A 25757-nucleotide genomic window follows, 5' to 3' on the forward strand; every position below is an offset into this window, starting at 1 on the left:
CTGCTACTGTTGCTGCCCCACAGTGGCCACCGTCATTTCTTCTTCTTTTTCTTAATTATTTTATTATCAAAGAAAATACCAATGTACCTCTTTGTTGATAGTAATGTCACTTATATAAATAAAATCAAAGTTGAAAACAACAGCTTTCCTATTGTGGTGTACCCCAGTGCTGTTTGGGGCTGTTGTCTTGCTGAGATTTGTGTTTTTGTCACAGGCCTGCATTGAAACTAAGAAGCATTTGTAAATTTTCCCTGCCACACTCTGCCCCCACCACTAGAAAAAGAGAAAGGAAAGGGTGCCATCTCTGTAGTAGTGATTTTATATGCATGAGAAACATTATGATGAGCCATTGGATGTCAGTTCACATTTCTACTAATAATTTCCTTTCTACTTTTTTTTTTGTATATGAAGCCTATGAGACATAGGAAGAAGGCAGCAGACAAAAACCTTCCTTGCCGTCCTTTAGTGTGTGCAGTACTGGGTGAGTGAGTATCATCAAAATTGGCATTCTTCCAAGATAGTTACAGTTTTCGTGAGTAAGACGAGGGATAGATTCTCATTGATGTGCTCCTTCCTTAGAGAAGTTGTTAATAGTTGTTTCTGCTCTCACCTAAGAAACCATGTTTCTTTTGGTAAAGCAACTCCAGTGAATAACAGTACTGATAAAAGAATGCTGCTGTTCATTGAAAAAGATCTTTCCAGGGAGACACATGAATATGCCTAAGCTTGATGCATAATTTAATTGGTAAAATATCTCATTCTTGATCAAGATTTCAAATTCTTCCTCCCTTTCTTGGTCCAAATTGAAGTGTCAGCTGGCCAGGAGGCTTGAAGTTCAAGGTTCAGACATGCAAACTTCCTCTGAGTAAATTAAGCTGAGATGAGGGTGACAGAACTGACAGGTAGGGGACTGTATCTTGGGTAATTTTGTCTGCCCAGAATTCTGCAATTTTCTTAGTGGAATTATCTGAACTCCTAATCCCTTTTCACTTGGTTATTCAACCCCAGTTCCTAAATCTACTTGATTTTAGAAACAGTAATTAAAACTGTATAATAATTCTCTATTGACTCAGAGCTCCACAGATCATTTTTGTCAATATCTGTGAAACTGAGCATGACAGTGAGATGAGAAAGGCTGGTATAGCTTTAGAGCTGAATCTCTGATTACATGGATGTGATCCATGATTTCTTCTGTGTTTGCCTCATCACTCTGTTCTCAAAAGTATGATTTCCCGTGACATTTTGCATTAGTGCCATTGTATGAAATATCTGTACAATGAAATCTCCTTTGCATCTGAATTTATTGGCAGGTCAAATTATCCTTATAGAAGCAGGAGAGTGAATTAGTTTTCTTGTTACTTCACAAGCGGCAGGTGGTGAACAATGGTGTAAAAGTGCCTTACATAAAATAATTTAAGTGCATGTGAATATAGTGTGGTTAGTGGATGCCATTCAGCATGAGTGCAAAGTATACTTAGGCCTCTTTTCCTGTTCAAAGGCAAGGGATGAATTTCATGCTGATTGGTCTAATTTTTCTCCTCTCTCCTTTTAGACTTGATGGTGGAGTTTATTGTAACACATATGATGAAGGAGTTTCCTATGGATCTCTATGTGTAAGTTCCATGGTTCATTTAATGTGTGCAAATCTGTTTTATAGGATTGAGTGATAGGATGTTGACAGCTACTCAAGATTTTTATATATACCTCAAGAAAAACACATTAGTGTGTGTGTGGAAGTATCAGGGAACATTTTATGGTCTGGATTTATATATCTTCCAGAAGAGGGAAAAGTGGAAATCACAATTTGGATTCTGCGCATATCTTCAGTATCACTTTTAGGCACACTGCATGAAGAGCAGGCTAATGCATTGAAGCAGTGATCATAGGGAGCTGTTGTAATCCAAAGATAGGAGATACCAGCAGACGACTTAGTCATCCTGGGCTTTGGCATCAAAGTAGTCAGCAGTAGTTCGAAGATAGCGATCAGAGAGAGAGCTTCTGGTCTGTTTTTAGCTTCCACGGTCCTATCAGAACTCTGCTAGCTGAACAGACTATGTATATAGTGGGAAATTCCTGCTTCCTGAGGATATCTGATCATCTACTACTGTTCTTTACAATGTATACAACTAGATGCAATTGAAAATCATTGTATTTTAATAAAGCTTAAGCCTTTAGTCTTTCTTCTTTGCCATATCTGCATTCTTTTTATCTTTAATGCCCAAGAACAGCTGTACCACATTAATGAGATACAAAATATGTATATTATCTTTATTTCTTAAAAAGAGTCTGAATTGAGTCTGATGAGAGAATCAGTACCTCTGCTTCTCCCGACCCCCAGAAGAGCAGTTTGGTGTACAGTAAACTCAGTTTACCTCATTCCATTACCAGGTCTGGAATCTAGGGAAGTATAAAGGATTTTACTCTGAGTAGAGTGGGCTTCCCAACTTTTTAGATGGTTTGTAGACTATATAGTCTTGGTTTCCTAGGTCTGAAATAATGATATAAATTTTAATTCAGTGGTATTAATTACATTTACAATGTGGTATCATCACCAGCATGCATTACCAAAACTTTTTTGTCACCAAAAATAGAAACAGAAACTCTTTACCTATTAGGCAGTAACTCCCCATTTCCCCTCCTCCCACTCCTGGTGTGCTGGTTTGTATATATTATATCCCCCAGAAAAAACCGTATTCTTTAAATGCAATCTTGTGGGGGGCAAATTTATTAATCTTTTTGATTAGGGTGTGACCTTTTGATTGAGTGTTTCCATGGAGATGTGACTCAATCCACTGTGGGCTAGACCTTTGATTAAATTATCTCCATGGAGATACGAACCCCACCCATTCAGGGTGGGTCTTAATTAAATCACTGGAGTTCCATAAGAGCGGGACATTTTGGAGAGCAGCTGAGAAAGACATTTTGGCAAAGGCCATTGAAAGCTGATGCTTGGAGATGGGTATAGAAGGATGTTTGGAGATGTTAAGCTAAGAGATGCTAGCCCAGAGTTTGCTCCGGAGAAACTAAGAGAGGACCCCCAGAAGGTTAGATGCACAGGAGTTGAAGAGACTAAGAGAGACAAGCCCAAAGACATTTTGGGGAATGCCATTTTGAAACACAATTTGGAAACAGCCATGTGCCTTCCTAGCTAAGAGAGGTATTCTTGATGCCATTGGCCATTCTTCAGTGAAGATATCTTCTTGTTGATGCCTTAATTTGGATGCTTTTATGGCCTTAGGACTGTAACTTTGTAACTGAATAAACCCCCTTTATGAAAGTCAATGCATTTCTGGTATTTTGCATAACCACAGCATTAGCAAACTGGAACACCTGGTGACCTCTAATCTAATCTACTTTCTATCTCTGAATTTACTTATTTTAGATATTTCATATAAGTGGATCATACAATGTTTTTTCTTTTATGTTTCTTATTTCACTTAGCATGATATTTTCAGGGTTCATCCATGTTGTTACATTGTATTAGAAATTCATTCCTCTTTTTGCCTGAATAATATAGCCATCGTATGTACAGACCACATTTTTGTTTGTCCATTCATCTGTTGATGGACCCTTGGATTGTTTCCAACTTTTGGTTGTGAATATTCTATGAACATTAGTGTACAAATATTCATTGTGAACACTGGTACTTACGTCCCTGCTTTCAGTTATTTTGGGTATATACCTAGAAGTTTGATTGCTGGGTTATATGGTAATTCTATGTTTAATTTTTTGAGAAACCACCAAACTCTTCCACAGTGGCTATACTGTCCCGGCCGGCGGGACGTTCAACGGAAGCTCCAAATCCTGTGAGGGAGGAATGGTATGGGACAAGAGATGCAAGGAACGACAGCAAGACAGGTTTCTGATCAAGCTGCAAAACTTTATTGAAGAGGCAGGATATATATACTCTAAGGTAGAGGGAGTGGCTAGTACGAACGGGTGGCGGCCTAGGATTGGTGGCTCCAAAGGCGGGTGGCAGTCTAGGATTGGCTGCTGCTGTTGCTAGGGCGGATGGCAGATGTAAGGCTAGCACAGGATTGGTGGCTACTGTTGCTGGGGTAGAAGGCAGGTAGTAAAGCTAGTACTCTAGGTGCAAATCTTAGGCGCGAACGGCTATCACTTCCGTAGAAGGCTGAGGGCAACTTAAGCCGCTATTGCATCAGCCCTAGCTGTCATGTTGCATATCTCCGGCATCGCTGAGGGTGGATTTTATATATGCTACCTTAATCGTCCCCAACACTATACCATTTTACATTCTCACCAGCAGTGTACAGGGGTTCCAGTTTCTCTACATTCTCACCAACACTTATTATTTTCAGTTTTTTAAAATAGCCATTCTTGAGAGTGTGAGGTGGTATCTCATTGTGGGTTTTTTTGTTTGTGTGTGTGTGTGTGTGTTTTTTTGAGTACTTGTGTGTTTACAAAACAATCATACATAAAATACACCACCCCACCCCCAACACTTTGTATTAATGTGGAACATTTGTTACAATTGATGATAGCATTTTCATTTGTTACAGTTGATAGCATTTTCAAAATAACTGTACTATTTTTTGTAACAATAAAAAAATTATTTTTTATTGTTATAAAAATTATAATTTAAATTATAATTTAAAATTATTAGATTTGTACTATTACCTATCATCCAATTTCTATTACATCCAAAATTTACATTAGGTATATATTTTTTCCCATATACTGTCCTGTTAGTGACACTTACACTGAAGGTCAGTTTTTCTCTCTTGTCTAGGGTTTTATTGTTGCTTGGCTTTGTGTTAAGGCTCTACTTTGACATTTAGTATGTCTTATTCTATACCTTTAGAATAGCCTGTGTTTGATCAGCTCTTCATCTGATTCTTGCCTTGGATGTATGGTATAATTTTTAAGACTGTACTTTTTTGTAATTGTTTCACCTCCAGGAGAAAGCTTCCTTTCCTCTGTATCTTCTCCAGGAATCTTGATCTGTTCTGTTGTTTTTCTTTTACAAAATTCTGTAGTTTTCTATCTCCATTCATTGTCTCTAGCTGCTTTTGCCTGGAGGGCAAATTCTGGGAGGATGGTCACCCTAGAGAGGACTTTCCTAAGTCATTGTTTCCCAGCTAAAACAGGTCAGGGGACCCACAAAGGGGGTGCAGATGGGCTCCAAAGTTCCCTGGGGAGGGGATCAGGAAGGGTGCCAAAAGCCTCTTTGACAGCTCCCCAAATCTTTGCTTTCCCTGGTTGCCCAGCAAATGCAGCCCTTCGGCCAGCTGTCCCCTGGAGCCCTGAGGAAGTTCTGTGTCTTTAAATCTACACTGCCTCTCTGCCTGTCAAGGGCAGGGTTGAAACAAGGGCTGCTGCAGCCTTTGTGCAGGGGTAGTTGAAACACTAGCTCAGAGCCTGGACCCAGCAATCTGAATTTGCTAATCAAAAGCCGTGATCATTGATTCACTGTGCTCACCCTTGTTCTTGGGGAAGAGGATTTTTATGTCCCTTTTTGTCCCCAACAAGCTAGCCCAGGGAATAGACCCCAAGGCATCTGCTGCAAGAGTAGGGGATAGTCACCAGCAGTCACCACATGGAGAGAGTAACTCACTGTTCTTTACCATAGTTTATCGCCTCTTCCTCCTCTCTCCTGGATTCTGCAGTGTTCTTCTGGCCTCCGAAGCCCCAGAAGTTGTTTCAGACAGTTCCTACCTGTTTAATAGCTGTTTTGGTGGAAGGACAGAGTCCTAGGGCTCCCTGCTCCTCCATTTTCCCCAGAAGTTTGTCCTAATTGTGGTTTTGATTTGCATTTCCCTAATGGCTAATGATGTTGAGCATCTTTTCATGTGCTTATTGGCTATTTGTCTATCCTCTTTAGAAAAATGTCTATGCAAGTCCTTTGCTCATTTAAAAAAATACTTTTTATTGTAGCAACATATATGCAACTCAGAATTTCCCATTTTAACTACTTCCAAGTACATAATTCAGTGTTGTTAATTACATTCACAATATTGTGCTGCTATCATAAACATGTCCATTTTTAATTTGGGTTGTTTGTCTTTTTGTTGTTGAGTCAGATTTGTTATTACTGCAGACTGATTCCTAGCTCTGGTCTTAGGATATATTATTTATGTTGTAATAATATTATTAAAGTCTCATTTTTCTTATTTCACAAGTAAGGAAACTGAGGCTGAGGAGATTAAGTGCCTTGCCCAGAGTTATTCTGTTAGTAAGCCTCATTGCCTGAACGTGAACCCATATCTCTTACTGTAAATCCTAGGTTGTTACCATCCTTTCCCAAGTATATTAGTTATCTATTGCTGTGTAACAAATTACTCTAAAACTTAGTGGCTTAATACAAATAAATAACTGTTTCACAGTTTTTGTGGATCAGGAGGGGCTTGGCTGGGTGGTTTTGGCTCAGGGGCTCTCATGAGGCTGCAGTCAAGGTATTAGCTGGGGCTGCAGGCTTCTGAGGCTGGACTGAGGCTGGAGAATCAGCTTCTAGGCTCGTTTACATGGTTGTTGGCAGGCCTCAGTTCCTTGCCACATAGGCCTCTCCATAGGGTTGCTCAGTATGCATCTGGTTTCCCCCAAAGCAAATAATCTATGAGCAAAAGAAAGGGAGAGTGAGAGCTCAAGATGGAAGCTTTTATAGTAACTTTTATAGCCTAATCTCAAGTGACATAATACTGTTACTTCTGTTGTTATTCTATTGGTCCTTCAGACCAACCCTGATACAGTAGGGAGGGGACTACAAAGGGTGTGAATAGCAGGAGGCAGGGATCATTGGGGGCCATCTTGGAGGCTGGTTACCACAGTGCGCACCCAGAAAGTTGTGACCAAGATTCAAACTCAAGTCTCTGACTCCAGAGGCTGTACTCTTAATCACTACTGTGATAAAGTTGCAAAGGAAAGATTTGTATAGAGAGTTATTGGAAATCAGGAGTGACTAATGCTGATGGGGCATTGGAAAAGATATCACAGGAATTGGCATTTGACCTGAGTCATGAAAAAACGGTAGGAGTATTCCACATGGAGGAGTAGGGGAAGAGCACACAAAGCATATGACCAAAGTGTTCAAAGGTTTGGAGGCTTGAAAGTGGCATGTTAGGAGAGTAGAAAATAATTCAGGGTGGCTAGAATATAGGGTTCATTGGGGAATTGTAGGAGAGTAGGAAAAAAAAGATTGCTTGAGATTAAGTGGATAATGGGGAACAATTGAAGGGTGGGAATGACATGATAAGATGGCATGTTTAGTACTGTAGAGTTACAGATCCTATCTGTCCACTCAAACTCCCACATTCTTAACTGATGAATCTGTCTACTCTAAATGTTTTAAAACACCCCCCTCTCTAGTTCCCTACTTGTATTGCCTTGCTTCTCAGTTGGTTTTTTCTACCTGCTCTCTAATTGAAGTCCTGAGGTTAGGGAAGATAGAGAAGATAATGAGGCATCAAGCTGACAGAGACTGGGTAGAGGATCCCACCCTCAGGCTGAATTTACTTTCTTCATTACTGGCGCCCATGAGCATATTTCCAGATCTTCCTCCTTCCACTTCTAACTCTCCTTCCAGTTTTTGGTATTTGGAGCATCGAGTCCTTTTTAGGTGAATTTATTTGCTCCCAGTTGGGCATCAGGCCAGGTTGCTGCTTTCACAACAGCATACAGCAGAATAAGAAATTGAAAACAAAATGAATTTTTACCATTTCAGAAAAGCTTATAATTCTTCTGGTGAAATATAAAGAAATATGGAGTATGGAAAGACTTACTATTCAAGGCCAGAATCTAGGTCAGAAATGAAACAATTTCAGATCTGTGAATACATGTTGTAGATAAAGTAATGATGGGAGAAGGTGCTTATAAAAAAAATTAAAAGAAAAAAAAAAAGAGAAAAGTCTTGCCTACAGCAGTAAGAGGTAGGAAAACTCAACTGTTTGCTAATGCTGCCATCATGCAAAATACCAGAAATGGATTTGCTTTTAGAAAAGGGGTTTATTTGGTTACAGATTTATAGTCCTAAGGCCATAAAAGTGTCCAAACTAAGGCATCAACAAAATGATACCTTCACTGAAGAATGCCGATGGTGTCCAGGACACCTCTGTCAGCTGGGAAGGCATGTGGCTGGCGTCTGCTGTTCCTTTGCTCTCAGGTTGTGTTTCAAAATGGCTTTCTCCAAAATATCTCTGGGTCTCTCTTAGCTTCTTCAGCTCCTGTACATCTGAACATCAGGGTCCTCTCAGCACATCAGGGTCCTCTCAGCTTCTCTGGAGCAAACCTTGGGCTAGTATCTCCAAATGTTTCCAAGCATCTCCAAGTGTCAGTGTCAGTAACAGCTCTTAGCTTTTCACCAGAATGTCCCTCTCAGCTACTCTGAGCTCTTTCTGTTTGTGAGCTTTTTTATAGGACTCCAGTGATTAAATCAAGACTCACCCTGAATGGGCGGGGTCTATATCTCCATGGAAATAATTTAATCAGATGTTTCACCAGCAGTTTATTGAGTCACATTTCCATGGAAACGCTCAAAAGAGTCCAACCTAATCAACACTAATACATTTACCGCCCCCCCCTCAAGATTGCATTAAAGAATATGGCTTTTGGGGGGATATAATATATCCAACCAATTTCTACTCTTGGTTGTACCCCTTGTTTCTTGCTGCCACTCCCATTGAAGGATGTGGGAATAAGGGGAAATAGTATGGGGAGAGTAAACTCTAAATTACTCTTACATGGAAAACTTGGATTCTATGTCAAATAGGCCCAAACCTGTAGGTAGATCCCAGAGGAGAGGTACAGACTTTAGTGGGTTCTACAAGAAGATTTCATGAGAAAATGAAACTGTCGTGTGTTGAAGTAGAAAATCATTATATGCATAAAAGAAATCCTTCCAAAAGCAGCCGATTTGGAGATAGTCAGTACATATTTTTAAAGCCGTACCAGTTGTTAAAATTTTTATTCTGCTTGATAAATAGTAAATAATTTTTATTCTGCTTGGTAAATAAAAAAACTACAAGGCTAGTGATGTCATCTGTTGGGTGGCTGTGGAGGCAGGAACAGAGAGCCTAGGAGCAGTGCTAGAGTGGATGTGGCTAGTCTTAAGTGAATGGGAGGGTAGTGGCAGCTGAAAAAGAGGATGTAGGTTGTATATCACTGCTGCTCTGGAGTGCCTTAGTGTTAGGATGGTGTTGTCAATAGGAGCCAAGGTGCAGGCTTTCCAAATCATGGTCAGTAGGAAATGCTGGCATCCAGGAATATACCTAGAGGTGGAATTAATTGGCAGTGCCCAGCCACTCTTGCTAACCACAACAAAGCTTTTAGCATCAGGGACCTAATGACTATCAATTTAATGGGAAATTGATAGAAGAGTTTGCAGATTTCTAGGTCAAATCATGGCTCAAACAGAGGTATCATGTAGCAAGTGAAATCTGCATCAAACAAGATCACACCACAATTTCTAAAAATCAGAATTGATTTGGAGACTATTAAAATGATTTGCATTATAATTTATATCACTTAGCATTTTTGATATAGTTTAGTTTAGAGAATAAAAGGGAATATTTTAAATTTCTTGATGTATGTATTTATATATTAACATATATTATTGTATGGTTTACAAAATATTTTTAATATCATTCTTGAAGATACCAGAGTCTTAAGAGAAGTCCCTTTACATAATCCTCTAATTAAAATCCTGAGAGGCTTCTGCAAGACTACTTACAGCTACAGGAAGTGAAAAAATACAATGAGTTGTGAATAATGGGGCAAGTAGCAAGGTAGCAGTGCAGGCTTATTATTGACAATATTCTGAAAACTTCCAGAGAAGGGTAAGGACTTTACAAATTTAGTTCAACCCATTTGTGTCATTGATATATTGTCAGGCACTTTCATTCCTCTAACTAGTGTCTTTGGCCCTCACTCCACAGAGGGATATTTGTAGTGTTCTTCCTGCCTTCTTCTTTGCTCCTCTGCTAAAAGTCCCAGGAAATTAGCTACCACCCATTTTTGCTTGATTCTATGAGCCGTCAGACTGACACCCTACAGATTGATATGGTCTCTGCTAAAGTTATTAGGGTCTCAGAATACTCTTTGTCTCAGGTTGAAGCCATGGAATCTGAGCGAGTCTCAGCCTACTTCTGGAAGTGTCCTTTACTTGAAATTGCCACTCAGCTGAAATGTAATTGGGCCATATAAGAAAAGTTACATAAATCCATCAAGGTGGAGAGAAGTCACTTTTTGCTTGGCCACTATGTCCTTCTGCCTTTTTTTGTTTCTCCTCCTCTTTCTCTGCCTCATTCTTCCATGTCACAACAGTTTCAAGAGGGAGCACTGTCTAAAGAGGAAGAAGGGTGTCTTTTATTTGCCTGACACTAGCAGGTTATCTGGGTCCAGTTTTCCAGGAACTTTACAACTTAGTTTGCTAAGGCTTAAGTGCTAAATATTTAGTTGGTTTGCAGTCAGTATTTGTTGAATGAATGAATGAAAAAGGTAGGTTCAGTAGTTTCTTTCAAATCTTTTAGTTTGTGTGATGAACCTTGATATCCAGAGGGAATATAATCTAAGCCCTGCGTCTCTCACTGACCAAGCCCTCCTTTAACTATCCTAATTTAAATACCTGTAGGGCAGTGAGGAGATGACAAAGTGAGGCCTAGAACCTGGAGTTAGTTAAGGCTTGTGTTTCAGGCAATTAGAGGCCTCCAAACACTAGTGTTTCTGAGGGCTGAGATCTTGCTTAATTGAATGAGTTTGCAGATTTAAAATGAAAATAGGAAATGCAAAGGCCAAAAAATGTAAACGAAAAGCACCAGTTTATCCACATTACATAGGCTGAATATTCTTCTATGATTATGATTATGATTATTATTATTTTAGAGAAGTGGGTTTACAGAAAAATCATGCATAAAATACAGGGTTCCCATATGCCAACCACCCTATTAGTAACACCTTATATTGCAGGTTGAATATTAAAGTGGACATTTAATGCTTTAATCAGGAATCCATGTATACCTAGCTGTAGAGGTATTAAATTAGAATTGCTGTGAGATCTATAACCTAACATTTACTGGCAATTTGAAAAGCCTAAGCCTCAAAGTTTTTTTAACAGCTTTATTGAGATATAATTCAATGTTATGAAATTCACCCATTTAAAGTGTAAAATTAATGCTGTTTTTAGCATATTCATAGAGTTGTGCAACCATAACCACAAATTTTGGAACATTTTTGTTCTCCTATAAAAGAATCTGATAACCATTAACAGTCACTCCCATATATTCCCCCATCAGCACTGCCCCTCCAGCCTGAGGCAACTACTAATCTACTTGCTCTCTTGTGTTTTTGTCTATTCTGGGCATTGCATTTAAATAGAATCATAAAATATGTGACATTTGTGACTGACTTCTTTTATTTAGTGTAATGTTTTCAAGGCTCATGTATGTTGTAGTATTTATCATTCCTTTTTATGGCCAATTAGTATTCCATTGTATGGATATACTACATTTTATTTATTCATTCATCAGTTGATGGACATTTGGGTTGTTTCTACTTTTTGGCTGTTTTGAATTATGCTGCTGTGAACTTTTGCATACAAGTTTTTGTATGGATGAATGTTTTCATTTCTCTTGGGTATATGCCTAGGAATAGAATTTTTGGGTCATACGATAACTCTTTCTAATATTTTAAGGAACTGCCAAACTGTTTTCCAAAGTGGCTGCACCATTTTACATTTCTACCAGTAGTGTATTAAGGCTCCAATTTCTCCATATCCTCACCCCCAGCACCTCACACAGCTGTGCATCCATCACCACACTTAATTTTTGTTCAATTTTTAGAACCTCTTCATTACTCCAGACAAGGAATAAAGTGAAATATGAAAGAAAAAAAAAAGAAAAGGAAACTCGAATCCTCCCATATCCCTAACCAACCCCCCTCAATTGTTGACTCGTAGTGTTGGTATAGTACATTTGTTACTGTTTATGAAAGAATGTTGAAATACTACTAGCTGTAGTATATAGTTTGCAATAGGTATATATTCTTTCCTATATGCCCCTCTATTATTAACTTCTAATTGTATTGTCATACATTTGTTCTGGTTCATGGAAGAGATTTCTAATATTTGTACAGTTAATCATGAACATTGCCCACCATAGGATTCAGTTTTATACATTGCCGTCTTTTGACCTCCAGCTTTCCTTCTGGTGACGTATATGACTCTGAGCTTCCCCTTTCCACCTCATTCACGCATCATTCGGCACTGTTAGTTATTCTCACATCTTGCTACCGACACCTCTGTTCATTTCCAAACATTTCAGTTCATCTTAGTTGAACATTCTATTCATACTAAGCAACCGCTCCCCATTCTTAAGCCTCGTCCTGTATCTTGGTACCTTATATTTCATGTCTATGAGTTTACATATTATAATTAGTTCTTATCAGTGAGACCCTGCAATATTTGTCCTTATGTGTCTGGCTTATTTCACTTGGTATATTGCCCTCGAGGTTTTGTCATCAACCCATTTTTTTTTTTTTTTTTTAAGATGGTTTTGTTCACATACCATACATTCCATCCTAAGTAAACAATCAATGGTTCTCTGTATGGTCACATATTTATGTGTTCACCACCTTCACCACTATCTATATAAGGGCATCTACATTTCTTCCACAAGGCAGGAGGGAGAGTCAAAGAAGGTAGAGAGGCAAAAGAAAGAGGAAAAAAAAATGACAGCTAGGAAGCAGCAAAAGGAAAATAACCTTAAATCAAAGTAGAGTAAGGAGTCAGACAACACCACCAATGTCAAGTGTCTAACATGTCTCCCCTGTCCCCCTTCTTATCTGCATTTACCTTGGTATGTCACCTTTGTTACATTAAAAGAAGCATAATACAATGATTCTGTTAGTTACAGTCTCTAGTTTACGTTGATGGCATCCCTCCCCCAATGCCTCCCCATTTTTAAACACCTTGCAAGGTTGACATTTGCTTGTTCTCCCTCATAAAAGAACATATTTGAACATTTTATCACAATTGTTGAACACTCTAGATTTCACCAAGTTACACAGTCCCAGTCTTTATCTTTCCTCCTTTCTTCTGGTGTCTCACATGCTCCCAACCTTCCTCTCTCAACCATATTCATAGTTATCTTTGTTCAGTGTACTTGCATTGCTGTGCTACCATCTCCCAAAATTGTGTTCCAAACCACGCACTCCTGTCTTCTCCTATCACTCTGTAGTGCTCCCTTTAGTATTTCCTGTAGGGCGGGTGTCTTGTTCACAAAGTCTCTCATTGTCTGTTTCTCGGAAAATATTTTGAGCTCTCCCTCATATTTGAAGGACAGCTTTGCTGGATATAGGATTCTTGGTTGGCGGTTTTTCTCTTTCAGTATCTTAAATATATCACATCACTTCCTTCTTGCCTCCGTGGTTTCTGCTGAGAGATCCGCACATAGTCTTATTAAGCTTCCTTTGTGTGTGATGGATTGCTTTTCTCTGCTTTCAGGATTCTCTCTTTGTCTTTGACATTTGATAATCTGATTATTAAGTGTCTTGGCGTAGGCCTATTCAGATCTATTCTGTTTGGAGTACACTGTGCTTCTTGGATCTGTAATTTTTATGTCTTTCCTAAGAGATGGGAAATTTTCGTTGATTATTTCCTCTATTATTGCTTCTGCCCCTTTTCCCTTCTCTTCTCCTTCTGGGACACCAGTGATATGTACACTCGTGTACTTTGTTTCACTCTTAAGTTCCCGGAGACATTGCTCATATTTTTTCATTCTTTTCTCCATCTGCTCCTTTGCGTGTAGGCTTTCAGGTGTTTTGTTCTCCAGTTTCTGAGTGTTTTCTTCTGCCTCTTGAGATCTGCTGTTGTATGTTTCCATTGTGTATTTCGTCTCTTGTGTCGTGCCTTTTATGTCCATAGATTCTACTAGTTGTTTTTTTTGAATTTTCAGTTTCTGCCTTATGTATGCCCAGTGTTTTCTTTACAGCCTGTATCTCTTTTTCAAAATCTTCTCTAAACTTTTTGAATTGATTTAGCATTAGTTGTTTAAATTCCAGTATCTCAGGTGAAGTGTACGTTTGTTCCTTTGACTGGGCCATAACTTCGTTTTTCTTAGTGTAGGTTGTAGTTTTCTGTTGTCTAGGCATCTGACCTCCTAGGCCACCCCAATTGGGTTTTCCCAGACGAGAACAGGCTCAGGTCACAGAAGGAGGAAATATTCAGTATCCTGTTTCTCTGATGGTTTTTCTTAGAGGATTGACAGACCTGTGTTTTTCTGCCTGGCAGGTGCACCTGTCAGCTTGTCACCAGCTGGTGAAGAGGGTATGGCCTGTGGCTCTCCTCCCCCAGGCTTTGGGTTCTGGGTCCGGTAAGGCAGGCAGTAGAGCTGGGCCCCTCCCTTTCCTCTTGGGAAACTATGCCCCCTCCAGAGATGTCATCTGCATATCCATAAGTTCTTTGTTTCTCTGACTCTGCTGATCAAAGTGTTTTGATTTTAAAATGGCCGAGGGTTTCTTTACTGCAAAGTGCTGCGGGCTGAGGTTTTCTCCACAGAGAGAGAGAAAGGGAGAGAAAGCTCCCAGATTCATCCGTCATCCAGAGATAGCACCTGATCCTCTGGGTTGCCCGTCCTTAAGACGGATATGTGCCCCGACTCTCCCAAGGTCAGTTGTCACCAAAAGCCTCTGTGTGCTTGTTGGGGATTCGCTGTCTGTATTGAGCTGTTAATATTAAAACCCCAGTTGGAGCTGGGCTGAGAGAGTGCTGCTCTCTAGCACCACGAGGCTTCCATGAGGGAGGGGCTCTCGGCTCTTGGCTCTCAGCGTGGGTCCTCAGTTTTTACTTACAGTTTTTATGCTGCGATCTCAGGCATTCCTCCCAGTTCAGGTTGCTGGATGATGAGTGGACAGTCAGGTTTGTCTCCCCACAGTTATTCCAGGTTATTTACTAGTTTTTTGGTCATTTATGAATTGTTCTGGGGGGGACTAACAGTCTTCCACTCCTCTCTATGCCGCCATCTTCGACCACTGGTTCTTGGTTCATACATTAGCACACCAGTTCTTTCCATACTGTTTTTTCATGATCCGCCCATCTTTTTCTCAGACCTCCATTGCCGAGGAATTATAAACCGGGATTCAGTGGAATGAAGAGTTAGATGAGTTTCAACAAATGTATATATCATTTTACCACTATTCCATTCAAGATATAGAACATTTGTATTCTTCAAAAAGTTGCCTTATGCATCTTTCAGAGGATGTTACAGTTTTTGAAGATGAATTTGTTTAAAAGGATGAGTTTCTTAGTTGTAAAAGTAAAATATACTTGTAGAATATTTGGAGAAAACGGAAAAAAAAAAAAAAAGAGAACAGATTTCACCTATAATTTCCTGTCACCCAGAAAACCAGTGTTAATATCAAAATTAAATCTTTTTTCTGTTTATTTTAATACGTGTGACCATTATCATATAATGGATACAAGTTTGCAGTTTTTTTATTTACCATATATATGTTCCTGTGTTGTGAAAAATTTTTCACAATTGTACTTTTTAAAGGTTTTATGGGGTTCTGTTGTATGTCTGTGTAATGATTTATTCACCATTTTCCTAGCATTGGATATTGTTTCCACAGTTGTTTCCAGCTTTCCTCCATTATAAATAAGATTATGGTAAACATCTTTTTGCATTAAGCTTTTATTTAATTCTGTATTCATGCTAAATTCCAATCAGTGATACTAATGGGTCAAAAAATATAAACATTATTAATACTATTAATAGAAATTGCCAGATTGCCTTCTCATGGGGCTCTATGCCAGTTTATACTTACTCTGATAATACATGAGTGGCAGATTTTCTGTTCCTTTGTGAGCAATAAAATCTATTCTAATTTGATGTGCAAAAATAGAATCTTTTTTTAAAATTTAAGAATCTTGTTTTAATATGCTTGTTTTAAGTTAAGCTGAACATTATAGAAAAAAATTTAACTTTCCGTATTTTCATTTTTTTAGGAATGGGGGAATCTTTTGCCCAGTTCCTTTGCCCATCTTTCTTATTAGGAGTGCTACTGTTTTTCTTTTCAATTTGTATGAACTTCTATATATTAAGCATAGTAGCTGTTTTGTGTCATTTGCTGCAAATATAATTTCCCATATTGTATGCCTTCAATTTTTTTAATGCAATTTTATTGAGATATATAACATACAGTCATTCAAAGCATACAATCATATGTTCACAGTATCGTCATATAGTTGTGCTTTCATCACCACAAACTTTGAACATTTTCATTACTCCAAAAACTAATATAAAAATGAAAATAAAAAGAACATCCAGAACATCCCATTCTCCTCCTTCCCCCATTGTTCATTTACTTTTTTCTAATGCAGTTTAATTGAGATATATTCACATACCCTACAGTCATCCACAGTGTACAATCAGTTATTCACAGCACCATCATACAGTTGTGTGTTCATCACCAGAATCAATTTTTGAACCTTTTCCTTACTCCAAAATAAAAACAAAAGCAAAAAAGAAAACCCAAAACTTTCCATCCCCTCCATCCCACTCTATTCTTATTTAATTTTTGTCTCCATTTTTCCATTCATCTATCCAAACAATGGGCAAAGGGAATGTGAGCCACAAAGTTTTCACAGTCACACAGTCACACTATGCAATCTATGTAGTTATACAGTCATCTTCAGGAATCAAGGTCACTGGGTTGCAGTTAGACAGCTTCAGGTATCTCCCTCTAGCCATACCAACACACTAAAGATTAAAAGGTGATACCCATATAGCGCATAAAAATACCCTCCAGAGTGACCTCTCAACTCCATTTGAAATCTCTCAGCCACTGGAACCTAATTTTATTTCATCTCTCTTCCCCGTTTTGGTCAAGAAGTTCTCCTCAATCCCACAGTGCTGGGTCCAGACTCATCTCCAGGAGTCATTTCCCATGTTGCCAGGGGCATTCACACCCCTGGGAGTCATGTCCCACATAGGGTGGAGGGCAGTGAGTTCACCTGTCGAGTGGGCTTAGAGAGAGGGGGGTTACATCTGAGTAACAAGGAGGCTCTGGGTAGGTGGGGGAGGAACTCCTAGGCACAATTATAAGTGGGCTCAGCCTCTCTCTTGTATGCCTTTTAATTTTAATTGTTGAAATTTTTTATTAGAAGATTTTCATTTTTAGAAGGTAAATTTTCAATATTTTCCTTTGTAATTTCATCCATGGCTTTTTAAGCTTTCAAAATCCAATCCCTGTCAGAGATAGAAAAATATCTTTTGTTAGGTTTACAACTTTTAAAAATATTATTCTCAACGTAAACCTACTAACTGCTTATTTGGAAGTACTGTCTTAAAAACATATATAGAATTCGGAAATGGAACTGCAGATCCTACGGTTGACTGATTTTTGATAAGACCCCCAAATCCACTGAACTGAGACTTAACAGTCTGTTCAACAAATGGGGCTGGGAACACTGGATATCCATATCCAAAAGAATGAAAGAGGACTCCTAACTCAGACCCTATACAAAGATTAACTCAAAGTTTATCAAAGACCTCAGTGTAAGAGACAGTACCATAAAACTCCTAGAAGATAATGTAGAGAAACATTTTTAAGACCTAGTATTAGGAAGTTGCTTCTTAGACCTTAACGTTCAAAGCACGAGCAATGAAAGAAAAAATAGATAAATGGGAACTCCTCAAAATCAAGTTTCTGTACCTCAAAGGAATTGGTCAAAAATGTGGATAGGCAGCCAACACAGTGAGAGAAAATACTTGGAAACCATGTATCTAATAAGAGACTGATATCTTGCATATATTAAGAAATCCTGCAACTCAGTGACAATAGTACAAATAGCCCAATCATAAAATGGGCAAGTTATGAAAAGACATTTGTCTGAGGAGGAAATACAAGTGGCTAAAAACAAAAAAAGTTCATCTTCACTAGCTATTAGGGAGATGCAAATCAAGACCACAATGAGATATCATCTCACATTGGTAAGAATGGCTGCCATTAAACAGGAAACTACAAATGCTGGAGAGGATGTGGAGAAATTGGAACTCTTATTTATTGCTAGTGGGACTGTATAATGGTACAGCCACTCTGGAAGACAGTTTGGCAGTTCCTCAGAAAACTGGATACCAAGTTATCCTATGATCCAGCAATTTTACTTCTTGGTATATACCCAGAAGATCTGAAGGCAATGACACGAACAGATATTTGCACACTGATGTTCATAGCGGTATTGTTCACAATTGCCAAGATATGGTAACAATCCAAATGTCCTTCAACAGATGGGTGGATAAACAAAATGTGGTATATACACATGATGAAATACTACGCAGCAGTAAGAAGGAATGAGGTCGTGAAACATATGACAACATGGATGAATCTTGAAGATATAATGCTGAGTGAAATAAGCCAGATACAAAAGGAGAGATACTGTTACCACTAATGTGAAGTCCGTGAAAAATGTAAAAATTGTCTTATAATGTAGAATATGGGGGACCTAGTGATAGACAAAAGTTAGTGAGAGGGGAATGATAATTAATATGTACAGATATGATAATGAGGATGAACGTAATGGTTTGGGAATGGTCAGGGGTGACTATGGTTCATTAAAGGGATTATAAGTATCAATGACTTGTTGAAGGTGAACATGTCCGTAAATGATTTTTTAAAGGCATATAACCCACAGAGCAGCACTACAAACCTAAATAAGTGTTAGCATGATATATTTATAAGGTGTGACACTGGTGCAGAGGGTTAACAACAGAGTGGTATGGAAAAACTACGCATTGCATATTAAAGACTATATTTAATAGGAATATCTTACCAACTCTACACTAATACTAGGGATGAATAATTAGCTGATAAGAGCTCTTGGATGTATTATGTTATGATAATTGTTTGAAGTTGAGAGTGATGGTGATTGTACAATTGAGATAATGTAAGAAACTGACTGTTTATCTTGGGATAGAATATAAAGTGAAGTTAGGAACCCCCTACTTAATAAATCAAGCCCTCGACTTGAAGCTTGCTCCTGTGAATTAGGGTTGTAAATAGGAGGCCGAGTCCTCCTATAATTATGCCTGAGAGGCACCTCCAGGGAACCTGTTTTGTTGCTCATATGTGGCCTTTCTCTCTCTGAGCCCAACTCGGCAAATAAATTCATTAACCTCTCTCCTGCCCCCCACGGGGGACATGACTCCCAGGGGAATGAATCTCTGTGGTGATGTGGGACATGATTCCCAGGAGTGAGCCTGGCCCTGAGAGGGAGGGATTGAAAATGCCTACTTGACCAAAAGGGGGAATAAAGAAAGGTCACAAGCTGAGGTCACAGTGGCTGACAGATCCCAAGTAGAGTCGAGAGGCTATCCTGGAGGTTTCTCTTATGCAAGCTCCAGCTAGACATCCCAAATGGCCACAGTATGCCATGCCCTTACCAGAAGTAGTCCCCAAATACCTAGGTCCCTACCTGAGATTGTATAAAAGATTCACTCAGAAAGTTTTTTTTCTTTTGAAATAAATTCAAAGTTACATGAATAGTTGCAAAAACAATACTAGCCCCATACACAGAATTCCATCATACCCTGACCCCCCTCCCCTGATAGCTCAATCCACCAACTTTAACATGCTGTCACATTGCTATTTCTTTCCCTCCTTCCCTCCTTCCCTCCCTATCTATCATCCATCATCTTTTGTTCTGTCTTCTGAACATATGAGAGTTAGCTGCACACATCCTTGAACATACACTATAATTCACATATGTACTTCCCATGAACAAGAACATTCTTTTATGTAATTCTATTAAGCGCAGCTAAGAAGTATAAGAGATTCAACAATGATACAATGCTTACATTCTGTATTTCCTTTTCCTTATGTCTCAACTGTGTCCCTTCGAGCCACCTGTCCTCCACTCTCCAATCCCATCCAAGTTCATCCTTAGCATTCAATTGTCGTCTAGTTAGACTGTCTTTTTTTTTTTCTTTTTTCAGTTGTGGAAACATATATACAGCCTAAATCTTCCCATTCCACCCCCTCCCTAGCCTTCCATTAGTGGAAGTAATCACATTTAGAATGATGTGATGCTCTTTCCCACCATCCATTACTAGAAATTTCCCTTCACCTCAGACAGCAACCCTACACTCATTTCTTAACTCCCCATTGCCCCTTCCCCCATTTCTCTTAACCCAAACTCTACTTTTCATCTCTATGGTTATATTCTCTGATAATTTCTTTTGTGTTTACTGTGGGGCTTAAAATTAACCTCTTAAATCCCTATCAATCTTGTTTTTCTTTGATACCGTCTTCACTTCAATAGGGCACGTAAACTATGTTCCTATACTCCTTCATTTCCCCACCTTTATATGGTTGTCTAAAATTACATATTTTACATTGAGTTCAAAACCACTGATTTATCCTTAGAGTTTGTGTATTTTTTATCATGTAGGAAGTAAATAGTGGAGTTACAGTTCAAAAATTATTGACTTCTATTTGTATTCCATTGTGGTTGGAGAATGTTCTTTGAGTATATTCAATTTTTTTTTTTTTTTTTTTAATTTCTTGAGGCTTGTTTTATGTCCCAGCTTATGGTCCCTTCTGGAGAAGGATCCGTGATCCCTAGAGAAAAATGAGTGTCCTGGTGATTTGGGATGTAAGGTACTATATATGTCTGTTAAAATTCTCTATATCTCTTTCTCCTTTCTTTGTCTCTCTGTTGGTAGGGCTTCCTTTAGAATCTGGAGTAGGGCAGGTCTTTTACTGGCAAAGTCTCTCAGCATTTGTTTGTCTGTGAAAAATTTAAGCTCTCCCTCAAATTTGAAGGAGAGTTTTGCTGGATAAAGTATTCTTGGCTAGAAATTTTTCTCTCTCAGAATTTTAAATATGTCATGCCACTGCCTTCTCTCCTCTGTGGTGGCCGCTGAGTAGTCACTACTTAGTCTTATGTTGTTTCCTTTGTATGTGGTGAATTGCTTTTCTCTTGCTGCTTTCAGAACTTGCTCCTTCTCTTCAGTATTTGAGAGTCTGATCAGAATATGTCTCGGAGTGGGTTTATTTGGATTTATTCTATTTGGAGTTCACTGGGCATTTATGCTTTGTGTGTTTATATTGTGTAGAAGGTTGGAGAAGTTTTCCCCAACAAGTTCTTTGAATCCTCTTTCTAGACCTTTACCCTTCTCTTCCCCTTCTGGGACACCAGTGAGTCTTAAGTTTGGATGTTTTATTTTATCTGTCGTATCCCTGAGATCCATTTTGATTTTTTTGATTTTTTTTTCCGTTCTTTCTTTTGTTCTTTCATTTTCTGTTCTGTGGACTTCTAGGACACTGAGATGTTGTTCAGCTTCCTCTAGTCTTGTATTGTGAATATCTAGAGTCTTTTTAATTTGGCCAACAGTTTCTTTTATTTCCATAAGATCTTCTATTCTTTTATGTACTCTTGCAATGTCTTCTTTATGCTGTTCTAGGGTCTTCTTTATGGCACTTATATCCTGGGCCATGGTCCTCTTGATGTCCTTTAAATCCTTTGCCTAAATAAATAAATAAATAAATAAATAAATCCTTTGCCATGTTTTCGTTCTTCGATTGTAGGTCTTTGATTAATTGTGTGAGGTACAGTGTTTCTTCCGAAATCTTGATTTGTGTGTTTGGAGCTGGATTCTCCATATTGTCTGGTTTTATCATATGCATTAAGATTTTCTGTTGTTTTTGGCCTCTTGGCATTTGTTTTGCTTGATAGTGTTCTTTCAAGTTGTAACAAAAAAAAAGGATAGCGATCTAATTTTTCAGAGACACAGTTTGGTGACGTACACTTTCTCTAACTAACCAGCAGATGGCGTCTGTGAGTCACCTATATCCCTCAAGTCAGTTCTCAGCCTTTTTTCTGTGGTGTGTGGGGAAATGATTCTTGTGGGTTCAGTTGGAGAACTCAGTGTGGGTGTGTTGCTGGAGCCGTCCACCCTGAATGTGGGGCGTGTGTACGGGTGGCCAGGGATGAAGGGCAGTTCTACTGTTCAAATTTCCCAGGTTCCAGGAGATTCAAGGCCGCCGCAAGAGTCTAAGCCTTCATTTCAGTTCAGCCCCAGACCCTCTCTCTCGCTGTCCCACAAACCACCGGAGTTGGCGTAGCCTCCCTGGGTTCTCCGAGCAGGTCTCCCCTCCCAGCCATGATCCTCCAGGAGCTCAGCTGAGGGAATTCTGTGCTCAGTCACCAGTGTGCGCCATCCCTCAAGGGAAGCCCTGGGCCGCCCGGCTGTGCAGCGGGGCTCTCAGCTTGTTTCAGAATGCAGAATGTCTGAGGCTGTCTTTACTGCAACGCCTTGCGGGCTGAGAACAGCTGAAGTTTTCTCCACAGAGAGAGAGCAAGGGACAGAAAAACTCCCAGGTTCACCTGTCAGCCAGAGATAGAACCTGATTCTCTGGGCTCCCTATCCTGAGACAGAGATGTCCCCCGATTCTCCCAAGGTCAGTTGTCACCAAAAGCCTCTGTCTGCTTGTTGAGGATTCGCTGTCTGTATTGAGCAGTTAATATTAAAACCTCACTTGGAGCTGGGCTGAGAGAGTACACGGCGCGGCTTCCATGAGGGAGGGGCTCTCAGCTCTAGGTTCTCGGCTCTCAGTGTGGTTTCACAGTTTTACTTACAGATTTTATGCTGTGGTCTCGGGCATTCCTCCCAATTCATGTCAGTGGATGTTGAGTGTACAGTCACGTTTGTCTCTCCGCTGTTATTCCAGGTTATTTACTGTTTTTTTGTTCATTTATGAATTGTTCTGGGGGAGACTAAGTCTTCCACTTCTTTCTATGCTGCCATCTTCCCAGAATCCACTCACAAAGTTTTATCTCTCAGAAACTTAAATCCACCAGAGTGTTCCTATGCCAGACAAGTCCTAAAACCCAAAGGCAACAACCTTTTTAAGAACAGCAATCAGATGCAGTCCCCTTCCCCATACTGTTAACCTACCCCCCATCCCCATACTGTTGACACCCCTTTCAATATGAACAAGTTAGAGTGCTCACTGCCTAGACACCCCAGAAGATGGAGAAAGAGATTAAGTGAGAGGAAGGGGTAGCAACAAACAAGATAAGATTTAACAAAGGTCTGTAAATACTGAAACTTTATATAATTGTATATATATATATTTGGATGCTGGGGTGTTAGAATGGCTGGAAGGAGGTAAATGACACGGTGGAACTGTAGCTATAGGATCCTTTGGGATTTGCTCTATAGCTGCTCATTGAAGTGTGCCCTGAAGGTCTTCATCTTTCTGTATATGCCTTGTATTGCATAATAGGAAGGGACTGAGACTGTGGGACTGTAATCCATAATAATTTCTGAAATTGCCTATATAACTGCTTGTTGAGCTGTACATTGAGAGTTGACACCTTTCTATATGTATGTTATATTTTACAATAATGGAAATGGCAGAAGTTGTGGGAAAAAAAACCATGTATGTTGTTGGGATGTGAATAACCTTGAATATTCCAGTGATCTAGAACAGCACTGTCCAATGGACTTTTTACAACAATAGAAATGTTCTGTGTATCTATGCTGTCCAAAACAATAGCCATTAGCCACATGTGGCTGTTGAGCACTTGATATGTTGTTAATGTAATTGAGGAACTGAATTTTTAATGTAATTTTTAATGTAAGTAAAATTTAAGTTAATTATTAACAAAATCTAAATTAGACTTAAATAAAGAACTAAATTTAAATAGATCTAGAAAGTTTAATTTTGTGTTTTTCCATCCTGTGACTGTCAATTTGAATGAAGTAATCTCATCCTGGCCCTGGCATCCTTCCTTCTGTGAAAACTCAAGGGAATGGAACCAGTAGTGCCTAATTGGCTGTTGACCTATAAGTGGTTACAGCCCTTTTTTCCCATTGTTAAGGGAAATGTGTGTTGGGGGGGGGAGGATGTAATCCACAAGAAGAGCTATAGGTAGAAAGAAATTCCTTTCTTTTTCATGTGTATATATTCATATGTAGTGTCTTCAGGGGACTTAGCAAAGCTGCCCCACTAAAGAAAGGGTATCTGTGCTGAGTTTGTACTGTATTCTTAGGCTTACCCCAGTTTTTCTTTCTTTAACAGACGTTGCATTCAGGTAGTGCATAAACTGCTTTGCTACCAGAAGAAGTGTAGAGTACGCCTGCATTACACCTGGCGGGAACTCTGGTCAGGTAACTTTTTCTTTTGAATTCATCCTCTCTTCCTGTACTTTTTATGAGCCCCTAGGCCTGGGCTCAAGTTGAATTAAAAAAACAAAAACCAAAAAAAAACAACTTTTTAGTTTGTTTAGGATGCTTCTATTTCAAACATTTATACTTTCTGTCATCTTTTGACATTTCAGTGTTTTCCTAATTCAGACTGGGCATGTCTCATACCTGTTCCACACTTTCCTGTTTCTTCTCCCTCTATTTTTTTTTTTTTGTCAGCCTGATGGAAACAGTTGCATAGTTCTTGAGTTCCAATGATTCTTCTCTTGGGTGAGGTAGGAGGACTCAGTACAAACTTGGATTCTCCTTTTGTTCCATTTGGTAGCAGCATATGGTCTATAGGGAGTCTTCTGTGTGTTTCCTCAAGATGAGTAATCTCAGGAGGAATGTCATAGGGAGAGAGGGTGGGGAGGGGTGGGGAGTTGGGGGAATCCTGTTCTTTGTGTTACATCTGGCATTATTACTGTTTACAGACAGTGTCAGTTGTACCACTCCCCCTGTGCCAGAGACAAAAACAGCAAATTACAGTTTACTTTTGTCTTCTTATCCATTTGGTAGCCCAGTAAAGTCACTGCCACCCCTGCAGGCGGTATGTGACTCTTCTCTAAGGATACAATTAATGTTGGCTCGCTACCCCTGTCTTTAGTGTTACTAAATTGGCGGTTTCAGGAAAGCAGAGGAGACATGTCCCTGAGGCAGTTGCTTCCTGATAGGTCCTGTGGCTTTTGTAACCCTGTGGTACAATAAAGTCTTTTCTAGAAGATTACAGTGATGAATGGTTGCCCCACTCATGGGAGGGCTTCTCTGTATTTTCAGCAGAGGAGGGTGTGTTAGCGTCAGAAACTATAAGAAACAGGCCAGCAACCCAGCCCCATTCCATGGAATTCATCTTGCTTGTTGTGACACATGGTTCCCTCCCAACCCAATTTGTTTTTCTAAATTTAGTCTTCCATAATAGAAAGTAGAGATCTTTAATTAATGGATTAGCAAGTTCGTTGCAGTTACTGTCTATGGTGGTGAAGGGGGAGTAGGAGAATAACACTAACTGGCAGTAGTGTATTTTGGTATTTTAGGAGAGAGGAGTATGATTGTGATTGTGTGTGATAGTTTGAAATTGAGGAATGTCACAAGAAGTAAACAGAGATCAAAAGAGATTGAAATGACTAAAGTTAGAAGTTGTTAAGCAGGAGCAATTCTTTTTGATGTAAAAGACTATTGTTTTGGCTGTGGATTCAAAGTTTTGTGATTTTCTTGCTGTAAAAGCCTGGAATTAAGAAAACAAAATCATACAACTCTATGGATATTGGTACAGTTATAGGTTTTATAACAATTTTACGTTTGTATCTATAGCTGGGATGATACTACATGTTAGTTATCAACCATTTGGTGGTAATAGTTGTTTCTGCTTGCTTCATCTGATTCCCTTCTGGTTTTATTTTCACTGTTATTCTAATTTCTTCCTTTCCATCCTAACCATCCTGTCTCTGGTGCCTGTGATCCTCTGCTTTTTCTCCCATCCTAATCATCTGTTGTCCTCTTCCTTATTAACCTATTCCATTGCCTTTTCCACATTGCCTCCTACATTTTACCCTAATATGT

At 39.2% G+C, this 25757-nt stretch overlaps 1 protein-coding gene across 3 annotated transcripts in view; it reads left to right on the forward strand.

Moving 5' to 3' along the window:
- Nucleotides 1–25757, forward strand: part of ARMH3 (armadillo like helical domain containing 3) — a 315522-nt gene that overhangs the window by 90071 nt on the left and 199694 nt on the right. For all 3 annotated transcript variants that reach the window (XM_037804193.1, XM_037804194.1, XM_037804195.1), the window contains exons 18-20: nucleotides 412–481; nucleotides 1553–1613; nucleotides 24034–24122. In XM_037804193.1, coding sequence (XP_037660121.1) covers nucleotides 412–481; nucleotides 1553–1613; nucleotides 24034–24122 — 220 coding nt within the window. The remainder of the gene's footprint in view (nucleotides 1–411; nucleotides 482–1552; nucleotides 1614–24033; nucleotides 24123–25757) is intronic.

This window comes from Choloepus didactylus, chromosome 15 (genome assembly GCF_015220235.1).
Source record: "Choloepus didactylus isolate mChoDid1 chromosome 15, mChoDid1.pri, whole genome shotgun sequence".
In the NCBI taxonomy this organism is placed as follows: Eukaryota; Metazoa; Chordata; class Mammalia; order Pilosa; family Megalonychidae; genus Choloepus; species Choloepus didactylus.